The 24,252-nt window shown below is 41.1% G+C and overlaps 1 protein-coding gene across 1 annotated transcript in view; it reads right to left on the minus strand.

Moving 5' to 3' along the window:
* Nucleotides 1-24,252, minus strand: part of LOC137898130 (microphthalmia-associated transcription factor-like) — a 25,073-nt gene continuing 821 nt past the window's right edge. Inside the window, exons 2-15 of the mRNA XM_068742128.1 lie at nucleotides 17,604-17,794; nucleotides 9,820-10,032; nucleotides 9,627-9,722; nucleotides 9,443-9,551; nucleotides 8,885-8,968; nucleotides 8,482-8,538; nucleotides 8,297-8,372; nucleotides 7,978-8,125; nucleotides 7,423-7,813; nucleotides 4,205-4,281; nucleotides 3,983-4,055; nucleotides 3,527-3,624; nucleotides 3,331-3,431; nucleotides 1-196 (exon numbers count right to left, since the gene is read on the minus strand). Of these exons, the coding sequence (XP_068598229.1) occupies nucleotides 1-196; nucleotides 3,331-3,431; nucleotides 3,527-3,624; nucleotides 3,983-4,055; nucleotides 4,205-4,281; nucleotides 7,423-7,813; nucleotides 7,978-8,125; nucleotides 8,297-8,372; nucleotides 8,482-8,538; nucleotides 8,885-8,968; nucleotides 9,443-9,551; nucleotides 9,627-9,722; nucleotides 9,820-10,032; nucleotides 17,604-17,794 (1,910 nt within the window). The remainder of the gene's footprint in view (nucleotides 197-3,330; nucleotides 3,432-3,526; nucleotides 3,625-3,982; nucleotides 4,056-4,204; nucleotides 4,282-7,422; nucleotides 7,814-7,977; nucleotides 8,126-8,296; nucleotides 8,373-8,481; nucleotides 8,539-8,884; nucleotides 8,969-9,442; nucleotides 9,552-9,626; nucleotides 9,723-9,819; nucleotides 10,033-17,603; nucleotides 17,795-24,252) is intronic.

The following is a 24,252-nucleotide window of genomic DNA, read 5'->3' on the forward strand; positions in this document are numbered from 1 at the left end:
CTACCACAGACTTTGCCCACCCTCTATGACTAAGTTATGCCCTGTCATGTAGTCAGAGGCGTCACATGCCAAGTAGACCACTGCAGCTTGCAGGTCTGTCACTTGAGCCAGTCTACCAGCAGGGATATCTGACAGCCAGCGCTGCACCAGAGGCCTGAGACGCTCCGAGTGGATGAGAGGGGTGTCAACAATCCCCCTGCAAAGAGAGAGGGAGAGCGAGAGTGAACAATAAGAATCAGAAGGCATCACAGTTCAGAGCCAGGAGTGACAGCGTCGTTTCGGAGCCACCGTCGCCACGGTGACAAAAAAAAAATAAGAAAAGAAATTATCCTTTGAAGGGCAAGGCATGGCATCTCTGATGATGTTTGCTGTGGGATTGGCGACTTAAATAACTGGAACTTTATTAGAAGAGCCCGCAGGAAGAGAGGACGTCTGGAGTAATGTGCTCAGAGCCTTTTGGTTAAGTGCCTCATATTCCTGCTTGAAATGAGGAGGTGTTGTTTAGGCGGAATTTACGAGAAGGCAGGCTGTGTTTTTTTGAAAGCGCATCAATGCAACAGATCCCGCTATTAAATATCACAGAGCTGACATTAGAATAAATGTGTCAACATGTGCGGCTGCGACTAACACGGAGACGCCTTCTGACATTCTGCACGACTGTTGAATGGATCCTGGTGTCTTGATATGGAATTCCAACATTGGATAAATTAGCACTTCGAAGGAGCATGCGACACCGTGGTTAACATATTCCACCTCAATTACATTTCTCTTCAGCTGCTCTGTTATCTGGAACCTTTGCTGGCAATCAGAGGTGCCGTTTTCCCTCAGCCAATTTTCTAGATAATGCAGCTTATCACCACGGCGGCTAAAGTTGCCAATGGAATCAGGATCCAGTCAACCTCGGGGAGTGCTAATTGCGTCCCCTTTTTTTTTTAATGCATATTTACCGACTGTCACTTCAAAGAAATCAGAGGCCCATTGAGACGCCCAGTTAGCGAGGAGAGAGAGAGAGAATTGCTTCTATGCAAATTAAAATTAGCAAACAAGCTGGCGATAAATAAAGCTGAGCGAGGCTCGCGTGTGAGGGCTTTGTTCTGGGGATGTGACTGGGCCTGGCTTGCCCGCCGCCACCGGACGGATTTGCTCAGAGATGGTAGGGGCTAAGGGATGCTCGACTGAACACACACACACACACACACAGCCTTTTCTTCCCCTCCTCAGCTTCACAGACAAATGGATGCAAACAAGGCGCTATTGTTGCGCCGACGCTCGGAGTGAGGTTGCAAATTTGATTCAGTAATTAAATTGAACAATCGCAGCAAGTGTTTGGTCGATTCATCCCACAAGACGTAATCTAATTAGGCATTGATGTATTGTTTGAGGACTTAAATTAGTGCATCATTCTCAAATGGGTGTCTTCACGTGAAAAGCAAACACGCTAATCGCCGATCCTTTTGAAGCTCCGGCTTTCCCAAAGAACGCTCAAAAAAGGTGAAAACCGGTAAAGGATGGCACGAAATGGGAGGAAAAGGAAAGGCAACACTCACGGTGAGATGCAATTGACCCGCACCCCTCTGTCAATCCATTCGGTGCCCAAAGTCTGGGTCAGTTTTACCACTCGGGCCTTGGAAGCATCGTAGGAAAGCTGCTTCTGGGGATGCAGGGTAAAGGAAGGAAAGAAATGACCCTGAATGGAGACAATTCAGCTCTTCATCAGGATGGCATTCACTGCAGCATGAATAATGGTGCGCATCTGAGAAAATCCCAGGTAAATATAACATAATTTACCTCGTAAAGCAAAAAAAAAAGAAAAGAGAGAAAGACTAGCAATAGATTCTCTCTCACACAAGCTGACAACACAACGCATGCATTTCATACTGCAGCCCATGTGGCGTCTTGTGGATGCAACATAAAAGCTCTTCCATTAGCAGCTGGGGTCTTTTTTAGCGGATGAAGCCATGTAAAATTAATAGCTCATAATGTCCAGTTATGCACTGTCCTCAGCAACAAAGGCAGGGAGCCATTTGTTTGCCTTGACCATCACAGATGCCGCGCGCTGCATGGGATTCTGGGACAGGGGCTCGTTTTCCGCTGGTTGATTAATCATCGCAAGGAAGGCTCCAAGTTACACACAACTTTAGTAGTTAACCTCGTCACCCGTTGCTCTGACTGCCAAATGGCTTCAGTGTGAAACCAGGATGATGAATACCAGCCAGCTGCAGAGAGGCAAGGGCCGGTCCTGGTGAGAAAAGGCTGGAGCGCCTCCATAAATTGCTTAGATGCAAAGAAGAAAAAAATGTAGCGGGTAAGAAGTCCAGAATTAAGATGTAAAGGGCGGGCCGATGGTACCGTAGGATTGTGTGGCGAGATAGCGGAGGAAGGTAAGATTGGGTCGGGCTGGATAAGGGTAGGCTAGGACCTCAGAGGAGCAGGCGAGGAGGAGCAGAGCCCAGGGCTTACACGCAGATTGACGGTGAAATCCGACTTATCAGGACAGGAAACACAGCTCAAAATGCCTAACAGCACTAATCCTCACTCAAGACCTGATGATACGGCCCCAAAATACCATTCAGAAAAAAGCCTTCATCCTTTAAATAAACCTGCATTGATGTTTTTGCCGTCTTAAAGAGCAGTAATCCCCCCCCGAGAAGGGAAAAAGAGGCAGAAGGAGCACATTCTCCAAAGCCCTCTTTAACATTCACCCTGCTACTTATTGCCCATTTCGAGTGGGTGAAAGCACGCTCTTTATCAGGCGTGCCTTTACATTTTCAATTCTTCTTTTGAGTTCAAATGATGCACACTTTTTTTTTCCCGGGAAAGGTGCAGCTGCTCCAATGTGCATTATTATGCAGCTGACATCTGCACGTATGAACGCAAGAGTCACACATCCTTCAGGAAGGTCAAAAGAAAAAAGAAAAAAAAAATGCGACCAACCTGGACGTTTCCTGTCTGGGAGTCTTTGAGCTACTGGCCGTTATTCAGTAAAAACAGAAAGTCTGTGTGATCTGACCTGATCTGTGTGTGTGTGCTTGTGTACATGTTGTGTTAGTGGATACGCACACACACGCACGCACACACACACACACACACACATTCTATTCAGCAGATGGACAAAAAGCTGTCATTGTGCATTTTAATTGGCCATTTACGGCTGCTTTTTGGGCTTCCACTTGGCTAGAACAGGTCCCATCTGATTACACATTATGACAATATTATAACAGATGTCCAGACCAATAAAGTAAATTCCTGAAGGACTGTATGTAATGTGAGTAATTGATCATTTCTTTTATGCCGTGCCGGCCTCTATTTACCAGCCTGCTCCTGTTTTACAGATTGCCCCTGCAGTCCGGACTGGGGCCCATATGGCACAGCGGGTTTACTGGCGATTTGACTATACTGCTGATGAAGTGTTGCTGCTCCTCTGGAGGAACCTGTTGGAGGAGAGCGAAATTACACCGGTGCCGCGAATTACAAGGCTTTTACAAGGCTCTTACAAAACTCTAAAAGTGTCTTCCGCTGTTTTAACAAGGCTGCCGGCGCTGGCTGGGGTTTTGCCGCTACGCAGGAACCCTCCCTTCCCGAGTCGCACCTCGGGTTGCCTTCCGCATCCTCCGCACTGCTCCGCTGAGAGGGAATGTTTGTTATGATGCAAAAGCACCTCTGTGAGATGCAATCACAACACTTTCCTGCTGCGCCTTCTGGATGCAGGGCTGAATGCATTTCAATAGAAGAGTTTTACTGAGGTAAAAGTTAGATGTGCAGACTCACCTCAACAGGAATTCTTTTTTTTATATATATTTAATTTGAGTTTTGCCACACCTCTGATAACTTCCTGTTTGATGATACAAACTAATTTTGACAGCAAGTACCTTCAACTCTCCCTCATCTCCTACAGACCGAACTCCCCGCACTGAATGGAGAGATTAAAAGCAGAGGTGGAGGAGCTCCGGAGGAGAGGGGAAGGAATGGAATCAGCACTCACCTATCAGACTGGCCATAGAGGCCGTGTTGATAATCTTGCCGTATCCTTGCTTCAACATGACTCGACCTGCTGCCTAAGGCGAGGATTGAAGGGAAAGAAACGCATCGTATTATGGCACTGATCACACACCAACACACAACATGGACTTTATCCCTGGAGACAGAAACGGCTGTTAAACAACATTTGAAGCACTTAAATGGATTTTAAATGATTCACACACACCTGACAACACATGAATGTCTCCCTCAGGTTGACGTTAAAGGTTTGGTCCCACTCCTCCAGGCTGGGGTCTTCGCTGGCTGGATGTGGACCCCCCCTCAGCGGGAGACAATGCTGCCGATCATCCTCTGAACGTCATCTGATTTGCTGATGTCGGCTTTGATAGAGATCGCATTGATACCTGTATCAAAAAGTAACCGTTAGAATGATTTGTATGTTAGCAGTTTGAGATAATCAATGTGATTTGAGATCCAAGACAACTTGGTTTGAAATTTTTTATAATGCTGTTACTTAAGAAGAAAAATAGGAAAATTAGATATATATTTCAGAAGGGTGTGTACAGATAAATAGGGACAGCTTACTTTATGCTTGAGTATACTGCCATCTGCTGGCCAAAAACTAAAGCGCACATGTATAAATTCTAAAAGTTTGAGGTTTTGATAAAATACAATTCTGCCTTTGGAAGGCTTCGTGCTCTTGGAAGCATCCTTCTGTTTGAGGATTGTACATATCGTTGATGTACTCGCTCCTACTGGCGTGCCAAATCACTTACGCGGACACCACGGTGATGTTTATCGATGATTATCCAGGGATGATCGTGCGTATTTTCTTCTCACTGCCATCCTTACCACTCGCTTTCTTTGGACCCGTCACTTATAAAGAATATTCACAAATACAAGTGAAGCGCTCTCGGCCATCTAGCGTCAGCAACCGGACGCGTGCTCGTATCTCAATTTTATGGTCGTATCTCAAAGCAAAAATAACCCTTAATTGGAACACGAAAGGGTTAAATTTAGATGCTGGAACCTCCAGCTGCTCCGAGTCAAGTCAGGCCTCAGTCAAAATAATCAGCCTTAAATTTCAGTCAAAATAAAAATGAAAGAAAGTAACGTACTGTGAAATGTACATGACACGGACCTTAAGAACACGCAGACCTTTGTTAATCTGTTTGTCCCCCTGGCGCGGTCTGATAAAGTGTTTGAGCTTAGTGTTCTAGCTAAATGTAGTCCTTGAGACTTGGACAGGGCCTCTGCCAAACACAGAAACCATGGAGGAGTTGATGATTAGGAGATAAGGGCTTTGTTGATGAGCTGAGGTTCAACAGAAGGATAGGAGGCCTGGCTTCTGATATCAATGAACAAGTTGATTTGACTGTAATGAACACTTTTATAATGTTTTATATTTATTTTAAAAAAAAATGTTAGCTATAATCTTTAATATTCCTTCCCCTATGAAGTCCTTGCTTTGTCTGTTGTTGTCAATGCTATACTTCTAGCAACAACTATTTACTGTTATACAGTACCAGCGTCATTTTAATGAATGCTTCTTCTTTGTTTGTTTTTTGATTGGCCACAGAAAAGGGCACCACTTGGACGGTGGTCAGCCCAATAGTCTTTACCTATGAGGTCATTGAGACTTTTGATGATGATCCAGATCACCATGTGGATGGTGTCAATCCAATTGGTCTGCGCTGCCTGAGGGCTTTCCAAGTTTCAATCTGCTTTGGTGCCAAATAAGTCCTGGTGAAAATTGATTCTTTTTACAAGCTTTTTTATTAACTTTGCTGTTGCAAGCGCTGACATGAAGACGAGGATTTCACAGTGAAGTTTGAGACTTCGGCCTTAAGATCAACTGATTAATACATTCAGTTCTTACCAATCATTTTCAGATACCGGTACATTTTCAGATGTTTCAAGATGAAAGGAAAAAAAAGACAAAATAATAGATAGCCGTGGAAAAGATTAAAGGTTAAATATATGACCTTCTGAACACACAAAAAGAAAAGACACTCTGTCCATTGTAGTCTGAGCTTCTCAGTTCTTTGTGTGTGCATGACAATTTTATGGCTGAGCAACTTTCCCCCGTTGCTAAACGGTTGTAAATTATGATTCCACAAATATCTTAAGTGAGAAATAGATGACGTCGAAACTAGGGATGTCAGGCTCAAGATTTTTTGAGTCCGAGTCATTTTGATTTTGAACCGATACCGAGTCCCGATCCGATACTTCTTTAATACATTAAAAAAAAGTGAAAAACGGATCCAGGATGTCCCTTATTTTTTTATTTTATAACCTTATTTCAGCATTTAACTCTTAAAAAGAACACTTCTGTGGCGTAGCTTGAACATTCAAGTAATAAATAAAATCATTTTTGTCACTTTGAACTTGGACTAGAGCAACAGGAAATAGTAAATACGAATGTTTAAAATAAAAGGAAGAGCAGCTCCATCGCCAGGTTTTTGTCACGCACTTCAAAGTACTTCCACACCGCAGACGTTCTCGCGCGACTCGCTTCAAGCTGCTTCCGTGTTTAGCCAGCATTCAACCAATAGTGTCACAGTAAGTGACGTAATGCCGCACGCGTTACGATCTCTGTCTGTAGTGAAGAGGTCTCACTCTGTGCCACAGCGGAACTCCAGATCTGACAAAAAGTAATGACAATAACTATCCATATCGAGTCCGCAAGCTCGTGATCGGGCCCGATTTCTGATCACAAAAAAAAAACGATAAATGAAAAATGTGCCAATTAAGTTTATTCTTTTGAATATATAAACTTGGATAAAACAATAAATTTGAATATTACAAGCATTACAAATATATAGAATAATATGCAATGTGATCCTTTTATTTTGAATACTGATTCAGATTGTTTTTGGCCATTTTAAGTTGGGTTAGGTTCAACTTTATTGTCATTACACATCAACTACAACTGTAATTACTACACAAAAATACACAGGTTAAAAATATTTACAGTTGTCTTCATGTACTTGAACTATCAAAGATTACACATTGTCCAAATAGGAGACAGAAATCTAACATTCTGCAAGAAGATGCTCTTTTTCAGCAGGCTTGAACATTTTAAGAAATGTTTTTTTTTTACTTAAACGCTGCATTATCTACATTAATCCTTACTGGTAAGGACAGAAAAACACAAAACCGAACAGCCTGATTGTAGTTATATTTGTAAATCAACTTTTATGTGCTTGACAACTGAACCATCAATGTACAGTGTATAGAATCAATATGAGAAGAATGTAAAAATACTGTGTATAAGAAAGGAGTTGAAGTGTTTTTGATAACATTCACATACAGCATTTGAACACAAGGACTCAGCAGTGAGTGGAAAAACAATTAACCAAGACCTCGGGCCTTCGCGGCGAGGTGCCTCATTGGAATTCTACGGCTGGGCATGTACAGTTCAGTTCATTGGACATTGCTAACCTTGCTCCTCCTCCACACTGGAGCAGGAACTGTGGTGGTCGCTGGAGTCGTTGGATCCATCCAGGGACACTGAAGACACCAGGGGGTCATTAGGGGAAATTGGCGACAGGGTGTTGTCCCTCACCAATTCCAGTTTACAGGTCCTGGAGTTTCCGAAAAGACCAGAGTCCTCGGTGTCTGCATGAACCTGGTTGAAGGTGATGGTGCCGTTGTTGAGGTCCAGCGTGGTCGGAGGGGACATGTCCGAAGTGGGGCTATGCTGGTAGAGATTTGAGGGGCAGTTGTCGATGGCCAGCTCTTGCTTAATGGCTCGCGCCATTAGATCAGATGTGCAAACAGACGAGGGCGATGCAACTGCAAGACCGTGAGCACGAGCCTGGATCTCCAGCTCCTGCATTACAGTGCAAATAAAGACACGTTGAGTTCATTTGTTTCATACCAGCTGGTGGGTTTTGTATTGCTTTGGGAAAAATACACATTTGGTTAGTTAGTGGTATTTACCGGCTCAACTACAGAATAGTAGGTGGTTTGTTCCACCAAAAATGCATGACCTGCCTGTATACGAAGCAGCAGATGGCGGTTGGCATGTTCCAGCTTCCTCTGCCTGCACTCCAGCTCCTTGGCTCTCTGCTGCCCCCGCTGTAGCCTCCTGATATAGTCCACTGAGGCCTTCAGAATGGTTCCCTTATTCCACCGCATGTCTCTGGCGGACGTAGGAGACAAAGGTCTACAGTCAGAATCAGTTGACCAGCTGACCAGGAGAGCACAGGATCGCTCACGGCCCCTTTGAGTAAAAGGTCATTATGCTGTAAGTACACTCGTTCGTGGATTTATGGACTGCTAGTATTTACAACCATCAACACGAGGCACTTACGGATCATTTGACTTGGGTATCAAGGTTCCCAGCTCCTTGATGCGGTCATTGATGTTAAATCTCCGTCTCCGTTCAACTGAAATGTGTCCAGAAGAAACACATAACTCAAATCATATTTAAAAATGCATAATAATAATAATAATAACAATAATGATAATAACTGGGTTGTATTTTGACTAACTCACTTAAGTTGTGGTTGTCTTTTTTCTGTCTTTCTTTAGCAAGGGCACGAACTTCAGCCTCTATGAATCAGACAGGATCATAAGGAATTTGAAAAAGCGTCACAATCTCATTAGGCTTTATGGGACACTTAATCTACCAAATATAATGAATTATATGCAAGTACCGAGTATACAATGGAACAGAAGACAGGAAATTTGCTAATGTACCGCGAATTGCGTCAGAAAGACAAAGCATTTACATCTACTGGACATGCTAAAGCTAAAATCAATTGGGATCGGATTTTACACGATCACAGTCAAATCACATTGTGTGCGATTTAGCCATACACAAAATTCTTTAGATACAGTTGATGATATCTGGTTTCCTGTAAAACGTTTTTCATGTTCTTCATTTTGCTTTGCTTACCTACTGGAAAGCCATCTGGCCTTTGATAGTTTTCATACTGGCCACAGGATCCTGACTCTTCCAGGACTTGCTTCATGCCAGGAGCTGTAGTAATTATTTGCCAAATAATTGACTTCATAGTATCTTGTGCATTTCCAAATGGCAAACAATATTGACACTTGCCAGTCGTCATAATAAATGTGTTAATTTCCCCCTTGATAAGGATTTATTCATGGAAAACATAATGATTTACATTTATAGCAGCACAAAAATGCTGTATCAGATCTTAGACAATTAAGTCTTTAATATTGGCTGAGGTAAATTCTAGTATTTTATTGAAAAAAAAAAAGAGCCTAATGTAAGCAAGTCAGACAACTTAGAGTTTTGATTTTAACTGTAAGTGAACAGACATGTGCGGTGAATTGAAATAAAACAATTTCCAGTGTAAATTCAAAGCACTCACATCGTCCACAATCCGAATCTAAACTGAAAGCCAAATGAAAGTGCATCCAATCACCAGCAAAAAGAAACAAACTGTGACAATCCAAGCTCTATTATAGATGATCAGGTGTAGATTACCTGTGTATTCTCTCTTAATGTTGGACGGACAGGAGCTTCTGATGGCGAGGCCAGGCAGCGGTAAAGCTTGGTTGCCATACACGTCGAGGAGGTTACCAGACACAGGGAGCTGAAGTGTTTAAAAAACGTTATTCCAATGCACCCTTTAATTTATTGTATTATTTTTTTTATCTCAAAATATCACCTGGTTATTCATTTGGAGACCTTGGTCCATAAGTCCGAGAACATCTTCAGTGTAACTTGACTCCAAGCTGATGATGTCATCGATCACATCGTCCATCTGTAAAAAAGAAATAGCACAAAAATCACATTTTATTTAAAAGTTACAGTCAGGTAATCCAATTGGAATGACTGTAATTGGTAAAGAGCAGCTGCACCTCTTTCTCACAGGTGGAGCTGAGGGTGAGTAGGGCAATGGGACTGTTGGGGTCGCTACTGCCATTCCCGGGTGGCATGCCGTGCTCGGGGGGTTGGCTGGGGCACTGGCTGCCGGCTTTACCACCCAGCGTGTTGGACAGATACTGCCTCACCTGATGCCTCTGGGCCTGCTGGATGTGGTACTTGGTGGGAGTCTCCAGGTGGGACTGCACCTAAACAAGGAAGTCCGTGGTTGGATTTTGAATTGAAATACTGATACAACCTGAAAGTCTTTTTTTGTTTATCCACTTATAGATTAGTTAAGAAGGTTACAATAAAAAAAAAACAGTTTAAAAAAAATTTGTTCTAGCCCTAGATGGTCGCAGGTTCGTCTCCGGCTTGTGGCCGTTCTGTGAGGAGTTTGCGTGTTCTCCCCGTGTCTGCGTGGGTTCTCTCCGGGTTCTCCGGCTTCCTCCCACCGCCAAAAACATGCAGCCTAGGCTGATTGGTGACACTAAATTGCCCATAGGTGTGAGTGTGTGTGTGGCTGGTTGTATGTCTCTGTGTTGCCCTGCGATGAACTGGCGGCTTGTCCGGGGTGTACCCTGTCTCTCGCCCATTGACTGCTGGGATTGGCTCCAGCTTGGCCCGCGACCCGATAACGGAATAAGCGGTTAGGAAATGAAATGAATGTTCTAGCCCTACTTTTTTCAGCTTGATAGACCAATAGACTATTTTACATTCACATTATGATTCTGTTACTGAAATTATAATAGAGGCAGAAGACAAATCTCAAAGGCACAGCGCAGAGGCGAATCCTCACCCCTCATGTGGGGCAGCTTGATAAAAAAATACTAATTTAACAGCAGTCAACATTTGTCTATTTTAGCCCTTCAATATTTTAATGTCAAAATAATATTAAAAATTAATAATCTTACCTGATAGTGGCTGTATTCAAGCATCTCTAACATGATATCTTAGTGGTAAATTATCAAAATAATCTGGCAGTAAATAGCACCTTTATGCTGTTGGCTTACACTGCGGACAGTAAACCAGTGTGAGAGAGCAGTCGGCAGTTCAGCTAAATGTATCCAGGACTTAAAGTTCATTAGTTATGCAAGTTAAGAAATGGGGGCGGACATCAACGCTCGTCCTCCCACTTCTGTGTTGTTCCGCTTTAACTATTAATTCATTTCTTTATAGAGCCCTTTTTACGTCACCGGCTCACAAAGACATCTTTTGTTGGCCGGTAGTCGGCAAACTGAATCCTGCTTAAGGCAAAGTAACGTTTAATCTTTAGTTCTGCTCATCCAGTAGAAAACATTATTTGTTCTGAGCACCGGGAACACAAATGTCACCACTGTAGCCATCGGAAAGCCCAAACTCACGGCCTGGTGGGTTTACCAACCCCGTCTGCTTTAGGAACAGTTGAAGGTTAATTAAGTTTATCTGCCAGGAATGATGTCTCTTGTTGGGTACAGAAAATGAACACCTTGATTTAGTTAAGATGGCGAGTTTTTTTTCCAGACATTCTCATGACCAATCTAGGTTAGCTCTCTTTGTTGTCAAAAGTATTTGAGAACAATCCAGATATTAGTATGCCATTTGGGTGATCTGAACTAGTTTTAAGTGTTTGTGAATAAAGCAGAGTTTATGGTGCACTGCTATAAGTGTAGAACCATTAGAAACAGTTGGGGTCTTGGCCCACAACTTAAATGGAGTGAGTCACAGAACATTTGAACAGAGAGATTAACTCTATTAACAACTAACTAAAACTAAGATCAAGATATTCAACAGCATGACAAAGAGAAGCAAATACATCATTATCTGTGTCTGTACGTTTTAAATCAGCTAAATAATCATTATATGTACTCGAGAGGGGCGTGGTTTAAACAGGAAGTCTGTGATTTTTTAACTGGACATTGATCATCTGTGTAAGCCGATCAGTAGTTGCTGTATTTCTTTCTTATTAGAAAATCTTTCACAGAACGGCCTCATAATGGAGCGTCACATCAATTATTTTCAGAGCGACATGATTGCATGAGTCGCTGTTGGGCCTTCTTCACCATCGCCGTGGTGTTCGCAGGTGTTCGCGGACCAGGAAAGAATATTCTGGGATGTGGACGGCCGCCTCAGGAATTTGAAGGAGTGAACCCTTTCAAAGCAAACAAACAGCTGACTTCAAGTATTACATGCGTGCATGATTGGACTGTTTGCGGAACAAGAAGAACAGCTGAATTCTGTCAGCACACGTCAGCAGGAGTACGGATACAGAGGCATATTCAATGGGATTGTCGTCACAACATAAACAGACACCAACAAATTCCTGGCTGTTGATCATCAAGGCCTCAATGATGTGCACCGTTACCATAGAGATATGTAGCGCAGGGCTTCCATAGATTGCCACCAGACACATCTTATGTTCAGCTGACGGCTTTTTTTAAGGAGCAATTTTTGAAATCCTGCTAAATTTACATATCGGCTGTCATGAAATCTAGTATTTGATTTGTTTGTTGTCACACCTCAAATGCTGCAGGAGCCAACTGGAAGCAAGATAAAACCCCGCCCCATCACAACACGGGCTCAGGAACACTTCCGATTGTCGCTGCGTCCACGAATGCAATTTAAGACTCTAGGAAAGCTACATATCGGCAAAGTCTACAAACGCAGCTGGCTTTTCTTGTAACAAGTTCTTCTGTGCTGTACTGACGCAAAGAGCTGGGTTGGTATTTCAGTTTTCAGAAATCATGGACGTCATGTCCTCTGGGCTAAACAGTAAACAGTGAACAACATCCAGATTGTTAGCTCCCAATCCATCTCTGCTCGTTCCAGCACAGCAATACCCATGAGCGTGTCCATGACTTTATTTGCATTATGGTTAACTGGATGCGCAAATTATTGCATTTTAGATTTAATTCACATTCTACAAACAACACATCTTTTTCTTTCTGAGGAATTAGGACTTTAGAATGTGCATCTGATTTTACAGATATTATTATTAACACAGTTATTGATTCTCTCATCAAGTGGTACATAAAAAGAGTCTGAAATAATTGATTATTTACAATATTTAGAATTAGTCACTCTGGATGGTGATGTAAATATGCAATTACAAGCAAAGCCTAAGTACAGAAAGTTAATGCGCTGCATGGAAAGCTGATATTGTACGCTTCATTATTCACAAATCGTAAACTACCCTAGGCATCAACACTTAGAAGTGGCGAGGTGAACACGGACCTGTGTTCAGGGTAACTAAGTGGCCCTGGCAGGATGTAGCCCTCCACAAAAAAACAGAGAAGGATTTATTTGTAAACTCCCAGTGAATGTTTCTTTGTCTGTCCTCTTCAGTGTGGCCTTTTCCTTTAGAAAAACCTTTTGGTTGGGGGGGGGGGGGGAATTAACAAGGGATGTATTTCATAAATTCCGAGAGCGAACGAAACTCAGACTTAATTTGAAGATTGTGAAACAGATGTTTTATACCTTCTCAGGGACACCACATGAGTCTATGTTTTAGGCCATTGCCTCGTGGACAGCAAGACTTGAAGATAACATTTTCTCTGTTGACCTCTAAGAAACAGATGCATTCATATCTCGTAAGTGGTTCCACTGTGGTATGGCAGCAATCCATACTTGATGGCGTTTTAACAAAGAAGTAGGCTAAACATTTATTATGTAATAAAAGTTGAGGAAGTGGTTTCAGTAGGGCTATTAAACGTTAAAAACTAAAACATTTCATATCAAACGTGTTTAAATTTATAAACTAGAAAAGCACTCAGAGAGCGCAGACCTCCGCCGAGCAGCTCATTCCACTCCTAATTGCATGGATTTACACCGTTCACATGGTGGTCTGGATCATCATCAAAAGGTTCTAACTGATTTTCAAATCCATAAATGGGAGTTTCAATTTTAAAATGTAATATGTTTTCCTAATGTCATTCTGGATTAGAACCAGAAGACATTTTGCATGGTATGATAGTACATATCGGGGCCCCTTATGACTGTAATTTTTGATGAGTGAATTGAATGCATATTTTACAAGATATTATTTTTTGAAAAAGCCTTGATTATAAATAAATGGGAAAATCTGATTTTTTTTGTATTATCATAGCTATAGTTTAAAATGGGGAAAGGATTGAAAGCGGATAAGTGCAGACAATTTACAGAAGACCTGCAAACCACAAAACCCCTGAAGGGAGAACCTCAATGATCAGGAACTAATTGTCCAAACGCTCAATCAAGAATGAAACTAATTCATGGCGTGATTTAATGGATTACATTAGGACAACTGACACTGGAGGCTTTGCCAGGCAAACAACAGTGCTAAATGAGGCACAATAATTGTTTTATTACTTGGAAATTAAGTTAAAATAAACTGTCTGGTCTTTCTGATTTCTAAATTAAGAATAAGGAATCGCTCTACAGATCTTTTCACTAAAACCTGATTTCTCTCGCCCGCTTTCACATTTTGCCCTTGTTGCAGTTTCTATTGTTTTTTTATTTTATTTTGTATTTTATCAGGTCGTGAATTCACTTAGGCAATGTCCCTTAATACCATTTGTAATTTAAAAATTAAATAAAGACCACGATACCCATCTTCCAGTTTGGAATTTGTGGTGTTTGGATTTAAAAGTGACCATATCTGGACAATATGGTGGAATCGGGAAGGATGGTTTCAGGAAATACTATGGATTAACTTCTGATACGCTAAAAGTAATTTTCATACTTAAAATGGCCGACTGTGGCTTAGATGGTCATTCACTTATCATAAGGTCGGTGGTTCAAGTCCCAGATGTTCCTAAAAGGGGAGGTTGTGAAGCTCCTTTGATGACCTTGCTGGTCTTATCCGTCTAGAAAGGAAAGGTATTTTCTATTTTTGTCACTCTTTTGTGTATTTTTTGTTTTTTGCCAGCAAGGTTGGTTGTGGTGGAGGGCAACAGTGACCTGGCAGTGAAATTAATTCCAGTATTTAACTCCAGCTTTCTCCGTGGAGGCGAGGTGAAGTAAAAAGAGAAATGAATTAAGAGACTGCTCATGAGTGGGTTACCAACACGTGATGCAGACACAGCAAGAACAAGAAAGATCTCGAGTTGAACGAATACTTCAGTTCCGCCATTGCCTCAAGGAATTAGTTTTGGCTTTTTTTTTTGTCAGATATGCCTTGAGTAACGATTCGCCACACCGAATAGCTAGAGCAGATACCAGAAGCTTTTTAAAGAGGAGGCGCTTGGGACAAAGAGGAGTCTTCTCTTCTGTCCTTCCCCTGCGGCTACAGGGCAACTTTAAAATGTAATATCAATTTCCAATAATGGGATCCATTGTCCAGTCTTTGTGAAAAAAGGAGCATGCACCCTTTTAAGTGACCAACAATGCAGCTTAATTTAGCAGCTACATAAACACACAGAGACTTGTAATTGTGCACCCTGATCGGACATGCACCAGTTTAGGAAGTTGAAGAAGACCCTGTGTTCCCAAAGTGCAGCGAGGCTAAAAGCCACGGCTGAGTGCTTTTATTTTTAAAATAAAGAAGCCACACAAATTTCACATGAGAAAACAAATGTGGTGGGAAACCTTTGGAGTGGATTTTGAAAGCAGAATTTGAGGATAGTGCTCTGGGTATAGTTTAATGAGCATAATAAACAAAAGGTTCTCTGACCTCAGAGTCAGTTAACTTTAAAACCTCAGAATGAAAGCACACAAGGATAATTCATCCTCTCAGTGTGTCTGAGGAAAAGGTCACTGGAAACCATAAACGTCAGCACATGGGGAGGAACTGGTGATTCTTCAGGGTCCCAGTCGTCAGTATAGTGCTTTCTTCTCCAAAGTTTAACAAGTACAGAAACATTATGTTGTGTGTGAAGCAAAGCAACAGTTTTCATTCCTGTGTTGGGTTCACGTTATTTAACTGCTGAGGATCATGCCACTGTACGCTCATTTTATATAATGTACACCTTTTTAATGTGCATTTAATGACATTATTGGATACAGAAGTTACGGTAGGTTATTCATCAGATATCACTCTTTTATTACATTTGGATGATTTTTTTTTATAATGTTATCACCAAACCAACTTTGTGCATTTTTGTTTTTTGTTTGTTTCATGCTGTATTTAGCTCCTTTTTTTAAATGTATTTATGCATTTGTTTTTCTTCATTCATTCATGTATTGATTGATTGATTTTCTTACTTACTGACTTAATTTTTTTCTTTTTGTTTTCCCACATTTACCTTTATTGCCCTCTTAATAATATAATACTTTCATATGAATTTGTCACTTTGCCATTGATCATTTACAATTTTGTGATTGCCAGTCAAGCGCATTATATCAAGCAAGCCAACCAATATTGGCATGTGCATTGTGTGAAAGATCATCCCTGACAGATGTCAGTACCAAAAGTAGAAAATCAAATTTACACTCCACAGCAGGTTGTACCGTGGATCTCTAAAAAACTCCATCCTCACCTCCACTGACCAAACAACGGCGGCACCTCCGAGGAAAAGTCACCACGCATAAAGAGCCTGCATGTCACAGAGTAATTTATATTCCATCAGGGCGTGTGAGATTTGGGGTGAATCATCGGTCAGAGTGAAGTGCAATCTAAAAATCTATTTCTTAATAGGCTCACAATTGTTCACGCATTGAAATGAGGGTTTTCTGTCAGCCCAGCCTTTTTAGAAGACACCTGCTTTGACTGTTGAGTCTAATGCGACGCATTTCCAGTTCTCTATGCGCTTCATTGTTTTTCTTACATGAGCTCATGATCCAGCCTAATTATGAGTGCTTTGCAGCCAATTTATGAGTTAAGAATGTGATTAGACTGCCTGCCTTTGTCTTGATCCTTGAAAGGGTTTTTCCACATTGTTGTGATGGGATCAGAGGTAACTTGGCTAATTAAGTGTCCCCCCTCCCCTTTTGGACAACCTCATCTCAGCTTTATGTTTTCACTTTCACAGTCTAGTAGCTCTGCTGTGTAATTCAGAGATAATTTAGCCTTGCCTACATGATTCTGGGCGGGTAAGGGGGTGGTCTTTGTTAATCCCACAGGTTAGACTGACAATCCTAGAAAAGTGGGACCATTGACTCTGGACACGTTAAGAGTGAAAATGGCTTTAAATTATGATTTATTTTAAATGCTAGTCTTTTTTTGAACAACCGGTCATAAAAACATAATTATCAAGCAAAATAAACAACATTCTGAAGAGAATGTTCCCATCACCCAGAGACACAAACGTCACACCTTTTGAGCAGAACCGACTGGAATTTGTAGCATTGGATGTATATCTGTGACAATTAGCGGGAATAATAGAGGATTTTCTTTAAATTGGCACAAAGGTCATCCAAGTCAATGCAGATAACTGTACATGACCATTTTCTCAATAAGCTTTTGAAAGGATTTGAAAGTCCTGAGTTAAGACACCCTCAACATTACATATTACATGTAAGACGGAGATTTTTCTCTGACAAACAAAACCCTTTCTCGTCAAAATATTCTTAGATTTCTTATGGGCCATTTGGTCATACCAGGAATGAAATGACTGAAAAATGTCAGCGTAGTGGAGCAAATAGGATTAAATGCTCTGAATGCCAAATGTCTGGAACCAGGAATGCAGAGCAGAGATAATCCTCCCTATAGACTTAAACACAGCGTCTCACAAAGATCTCTGGAACTAAATGCCATAATTATTAAGATTTTCCGATTCAAAGAACTTGACAACACAAGATCCAGTTCGAAAACAGAGAGAGTCGAACGTAGCATCGTCCCGTTTCACATCACGACTGCCGTTTCACGAGGTGATGATGGTCTTACCTTGAGAACTTCCATGGGCTGCTGGCTCACAGCAGGCCGGCCATGCAGAGGCGTGACATAGATGGCGGAGGTGCGTTGGGAGCCGTGCCGCAAAAGGTTCCTGGTCCTCCTTTCTCGGTCCTCCCTGCACTCTTGACCCTGGTAACGGTCAAGCGTCAGCTGCTCAAGGAAGCAGACCTGTGACGTCACAGCTGGGAGAGGGTGGGAAATCTGGAGGCGTTTGCGGAGGCCAGGCAGGTCTGGGGGAGCGCTGAGGACCCCAACCCACCCAAGGGCAAAAAAAAAAAAGAGAAAAGGGCACATATAGTTAAACAGAGCAGGCTGAATCATAGCCAATCAGTGGCATTTTTCTGAGCCATCCTGAGTCAGTGAGCAATGCGAGGTATTGTAGGGGAGTACAATATGATGATTGAGTGAGAGGGAAGCCACAGATTCTTTTACTGAGAATATGTTATTGTTCTTTGAATGAGGGAGAAAGATGCGTTCATGTTTCAGGGAGGCTATGCTTTAAGAAAGAGAAACGCTAAACACAAACCACCCCAGTAGTCACAATAAAAAATAAATTGGCATTTGAATTTTTGCAAATTGCACACAGTCTGTAATTATATATATATAATTCATTTTTATCAACTTTTATGAAACGCGTGTGATATAGTTTTAACACTGGCTTTTTCATTAGACATCTTTACATCTACATTTAAAGCTACAAGAATAAATGGCAAGCAAAAATAGTCGAGACTCAAAAGTATGTTACGTCCGTCTGAGGAATTTAAATACAATTAGCTTTTCTTTCCCGTTTGGTCTGTTCTCCAGTAACGCCTCAGATAAATATCTGCCCCCCAGAGAGGCTAAATGATCCGGTCTGTTCACCTGCTAATCAAGGTGCTAACTGGCTATTTGTGCTACAGGTAATTGCTCTTTTTTTTTTTATAAAGAAGGAAATATAAATCTCAAACTGAACTGAAGCCTTTCATCAAACTCTCATCATCAGCAATCAAATCTGTTTGGTGAGATCAGGTCCAGATTTGGTTTCGAGTTCATATACTCTCCCAGCTAAGATCATCAGACTTTCAATAACTCTTCTGTTGTAAGGTCTGAAGCTGTGTCTGTGCCCTTTGGAAAACAAATCTAGTTCTTCGTAGCTTAGCTCGTGTGCAATAAAAAAAGAAAAAGAAAGTGCTGTGAATCCACAGAGTTCACCCTTTCATTTCTGCTGTAAAGTTGAGTGGAATGGCGCCTGTAAATTCCAACCTGCGATGGATCTGGCAGTGACGCTGTCAGGTTAAAGCATTCCCCAGGTGAATGATCCTTCTGATAGAACCACTTCAAACCCGCTCAGGTTGTGCAGCTGTGTGATAATCGCACTAATTAGGCTGGAATGTCACCTTTAACCCCAATCTGTTGCTATCGCTCCAACTTCAGAGCTACTCAGTGGGTTTTCTTGAGCTTTTTTAGTACCAAGAATTATTTGAATATTCACAGTACAGAGGTTCTTGCTTATAGCTGATTCCTCTTATCCTTTGTGAATTCTGAAAAATTCAAGCCCCTGAGGAAAAGAACGATCTAGCTTTTCTGAGTAGTTCTGTAATAGTCAGCGTTTATCCGGCTGCTGTAGCTCGTCGTGCGTACCGTACGTATGTTATTTGTTCCAGGAGATCATTTTCCCTAATGTGTACAACAAGAGATAAAAATAATAAGCTAAAATTTAAAATGTCACGAAAATAGAAAAAAATAGAAATGAATAACACAGAAATAAACAACAACAACAACAAAGACCAATCTACTAAAATGTAGCTGCACCATTAGCTAATCTGTGATGAAGTGCTGGCCACAGACAGTTAATCGTATTAAACCGTATAAAAGATGTGTTTTTGCTTATCTTTAATGGTTTACCATTTTACACCACTGAGTAAAATGTGCAGGGATCAATAGAAAGCTTTTTGAGTTGTTGTGTTTAATTGATTAAATGTTTGCGGTTTGAAACGTCTCACTGAGTTACGGACGAAGCACTAAAAACTCGACTGCAGGCGTAGGTGCAGCTAAATGTAGAATTGCCCTTTGCTATAATGAACGGCACAGTGGCGCAGTGGGTTGTGCTGTTGCCTCACAGCAAGGTGAGGTTCCGTGTTTGAATCCTATCTGTGTGGAGTTTGTATGCTCTCCCCGTGTCTGCGTGGGTTCTCTCCGGGTTCTCCGGGTTCCTCTCACCTCCAAAAACATGAAATTTAGGTCAATTGACTGCTCAAAATTGTCCATAGGCATGTGAGTGTGTGCGTGAGTGGTTGTTTGTCTCGTGACGCGCTGGCGACGCATTCGGGGTGTACCCCGCCACTCGTTCATAGCAAGCTGGGATAGGCTCCAGCAACCGGAGGATGGATGGATGGATGGATGTCACAGGGGGCTTTTCGCCTCCTTACCTCCTTATTATTGACTAGCTGCATCCGTGGACATTTTCTTCGCCAGTATTAATGAGCTCCCGCATTAAAGAGTCAACTGTGGCATATTCGGGTTGGCGAAATCCTCCAGACTCTGCTGTCTGAAAATAATGACCACACATGCGTAGTCAAACCCACAGTTGGTGTGTGTCCAACTTTGGAACGTGGGAACAATTCCAGCATAATGCAGCTTTAGGTCACTCCTAATTTCCTAAACCCTTATCCACCGACGTGATAGTCATGTGATAATGCAAGAAGCGTTCACGCTGGGGTGAAGAGGCACGAGTGCTGAAAACAAAAACAAAAGATCCACATGATTCTTACCTTTTTAAATTTCATGTTAAGACTGTGAATGGAGGGTTTCCAGAAGCTGCTGCAGGTTTGAGGAATTTAGGTCCATTTAAAACAGTTGGAAATGTCAGGACTTCCTGGTATGACACAATGATGTCTCATTGCGGTTGACTGGATATATCGGTTTAGGGAAGGAGAAGAGCAAGTCGGCTGTTTTACAATCTCTCCATTCACTGGTGCTGATGAATGAAGCTACAGTGTATTTCAGATAAATATTTTAGGTACTAGATCGAAGCACTTCAGGCTACAAGGATTCCAAACACAGTCTTCCATTATTGTTTAACAGCCATTCTTATTTGTCTCCTTCTTTAATGCAGAGTATGCTACACAAACAATAAGAGAAATAAACTATCACATACGATCCCAAAGTACAGGTATTTCAACACACTTAATCTTAGACACTATACCTCCTTCATTGGGACATGTGTATTTTCTATCGATAATATGCAATAAAGTTTTTCCTATAGATGCTGAGATTATCCAAGACTGAAAATGGAGCCATTATTACAGCTGCAGAAAAAAAAGGAAACTGTGATTCAACCATTTCCATGCTGACGCCTCGCTCTAAAACTGGAGCTTTCTTCTCTAGACTGTTTCATCAACTTCCTCCTGTCGTGTGAGGCGACATTCATGAAGAGTTCCACAACTTAGAAATGGTTTTGAATTTATTACAACATGATATGAATAATATTCTTTCAACCTTTCAATGACCTTTAGGAAGTCTGGCGCCCTGCTAAGCAACATAAAACTTGAGAATCATCTCTATGACTTTGTCCACTTATCATATATAATCTGGATTTTATGCTTTCAACAGCGTATAAATCATCCTTTTATCTTTAGACCATCAAATGATGATAACGTATGTCACTGGCTGGGGTAAGATAAAAATAAATAAAATGGCTTTTTGTAACGTCACATACACACAAACACGGCAACGCCACTGCCACCACGCCCTGATTCTCAGCGTTGCGATTATGTGCAGCATAAACTTCAATTTTGAAGGTTGCTGTGCTTCATTACAAAGCCAGCTGTCGGCACACGAAATAAAAATTCAAAGCATCATTCTTTCCCCGAGAGCATGTGTTACGTGTTATTCACAGGATAAAGCCTAAAACTGTATAAACTAGAAAAGCACTGAGAAAGCAGAGACCTCTGCCGAGTGGTTCATTCCCCTCCTAATTGGATTTAACGTCCACACGGTGATCTGGATCATCATCAAAAGGTTCTAAATTGTTCTTGCTATCTTTATACACCAACCATGAAAAGATAAAGTGAATCAGAGTTGTGTATTTTTAACAGATTTTTGAATCTGTAAATGGAGTTGTCAATGTTCAAATTAAATATGTTTTACTGACTCCATTCTGGATCCAATCCGGATGAAATTGGATTGTGAAGTAACTTTTCCCATCCTATTACGATGTGTTTCCTTTCTAAATGTGTAAATTTGCTAAAATGCTCCTACATTCAATTCACAACTTATTCTAAATGGTAGACTAAATGCTTAATAAATCATTTGCAGCATATTTGCTCCTGTATTTGTTCCACATGGAGAAACATTTTCCCTTTTCTATGTGCATGAAATTGTTTCTGTCATTATAAACGCTTTAGTCAAATGCTTCCACCCGTTACACATTTTACATATCTGAAATACACATTAATTATATTCATTATGGCAGAATAGAAGCAAATTCTCAGAAAATCAGTTTATCTGCATTTACAAATGGATAAACAACAGGCTTATTCCATAATCTTTAATATATCTCATTTCCTCTGGTTAGATTTTATTTATTTATGCTTGTGGACTGTTTTTCAGATAAAAAGCACCCAACTGGTCAATCAGGCTGAAAATACAATGGCTAAAAGCATCTTTATTGTTCATGTGCTCTCGAGAGCTGGGATATGTTCTACACAGCGGTCCCTGAAGATGCGTTATTCATAAAGGTGTTGCTAAAGATATTCACTAGAGGGCGCCAAAGACGAATAAGAAGCTAAACAGTTTCCAATTCACTTTTCATTTCTGAAAGCAAACCATACATCCTGTCAAGTTGTGCTTTCCCCCCAAGGGTATTTACTTAAATTAGATGTGTATTTGATTTCATTAAACATGGACTTTTTGGTTCATGTAAATCTTATGTGTTCAAATATAATAGATCGATTTGTGTCATCCTGATCAGAGCAATTCCTGTTCCTACAATATTCTGGTGCATATTCTGCGCACAGAAAGCATGCGTTTTAGGACAGGACAGTGTTGCAAAGACTCTACTATATACAGGCTCCAGGGCACCTTTAAAGACCACCACAATTGTTTGTCCATATTCTATGGTGAGGAACGCATTATACATATATATATTATATATTCGCATTATACATTGCAAGACAGATTTGTGAAGCCCTCCTTGCTAGAGTTAAAGGAGCAGCTGGGAACATATGTTGAGATTTAAAAGGAGATACTAGATTTAGTGGAACAGCATGTGATGAGGGTCGCTGCCAGGCTGGGCGCTCACTCGAAACATTCTGAAGGTTTTCGGGGGACAATTCGGGCGCACAATTAATTTCCAAGAAACTGTAAATCTTGTCCTTGGATTCTTGCTGCGAGTCGCTCACAGTTTGACCAAGACACCGGAGGACTCTCCAACACACATCCACAGTCTGAGTCACAAATATCCATTTTTGGTCAGTCATACACAGACATTTAGACAATTTCAGTGAATTCTATAATCATATTTTATACTGTATAGCATTTTGTAGCCTTTTTTTTTATCCATCAATCCAGAGAGGTATTCTCAGACATTGTTCCATTATTTCAAATATCATATAGTGAAGCAAATTCAGTCTGCATGATGTATCTTAAACTATTGAACACAAGTTGTGTTTGAAGTACAGTATATCCACAAGAAGAAGATCCGTTTTAGCTATTACTGTTGTTCATAAAATATCTTTATTTCAAAATCGAATTAATAATTTTTTTTAATAAAGAGCATTTTTACTTTTGATGATCAGAAGTGTCAAAACAGTGATATTTGCATTTGCATTTCTTAAATAGGTCTCCCTGCTATATAAACTAAAGTTCATTTTATACTATATAGCATTTTTAATGAAGAAAACCACATCATGAAAAGCTTCTCTTTTTTTGCATTCTTTGTGTGAGCATCAGATATTTATCAGCCTGATGGGTGAAAAAAAACGTTTTGTCAAATAGCTCCATCTAGCTGGGATTTAATTTTACGTGTTTTAATGTGACAAACACACTTGTGTGTGCAATACTATGTATTTTTCATAAATTACCCTTCTTATCAATTTGCTTTAGATATTTTATTAGGGTCCGTGTTTCTGGGTTGAGCCATACCAATATTTTCCCAAATCCAGTTTTAGAGAATTGCCCCAAATTTTACAATAAGAAGTGTGGTGTGTGTGTGTGGGGGGGGGGGGGGGGGGGGGGGGTAGCACACTCATAAAGAACTACTTAACTCATCCACCATGACCTGGAAAATACTGAAGGTGCACTAAAATGTCCAAGCTATGAAAAAGAAAGAAGACTGGTGGCACGAGGACAACAGCCCAGCAGCTGACCTGCTGCTTCGATGTCTGATGGGCGCGAGCGATGGAACGGATGGATGGAGGGTCAGCGCTCATTTTTTTTGTTGCTGTTTCTTCATGTCATCTGTCCTTTGTCTGTCGGTACAGCCATTCGGGAATGCACAATGTTTGCTTCATAGGGAAGCACAAAAGTCGGAAAGAGTTAAAGCATGTCAAAGAACAAAAGAAGATGACATTACCAGTGCATCAAGGTCAATGCTGACTGTTGGGGGTGGGGCTGGTGTTAGGGGGGGGCAGAGTTAATCTGTCATATACGGGGTGGAGTC

Source organism: Brachionichthys hirsutus, chromosome 8, assembly GCF_040956055.1.
Source record: "Brachionichthys hirsutus isolate HB-005 chromosome 8, CSIRO-AGI_Bhir_v1, whole genome shotgun sequence".
Classification (NCBI taxonomy): Eukaryota; Metazoa; Chordata; class Actinopteri; order Lophiiformes; family Brachionichthyidae; genus Brachionichthys; species Brachionichthys hirsutus.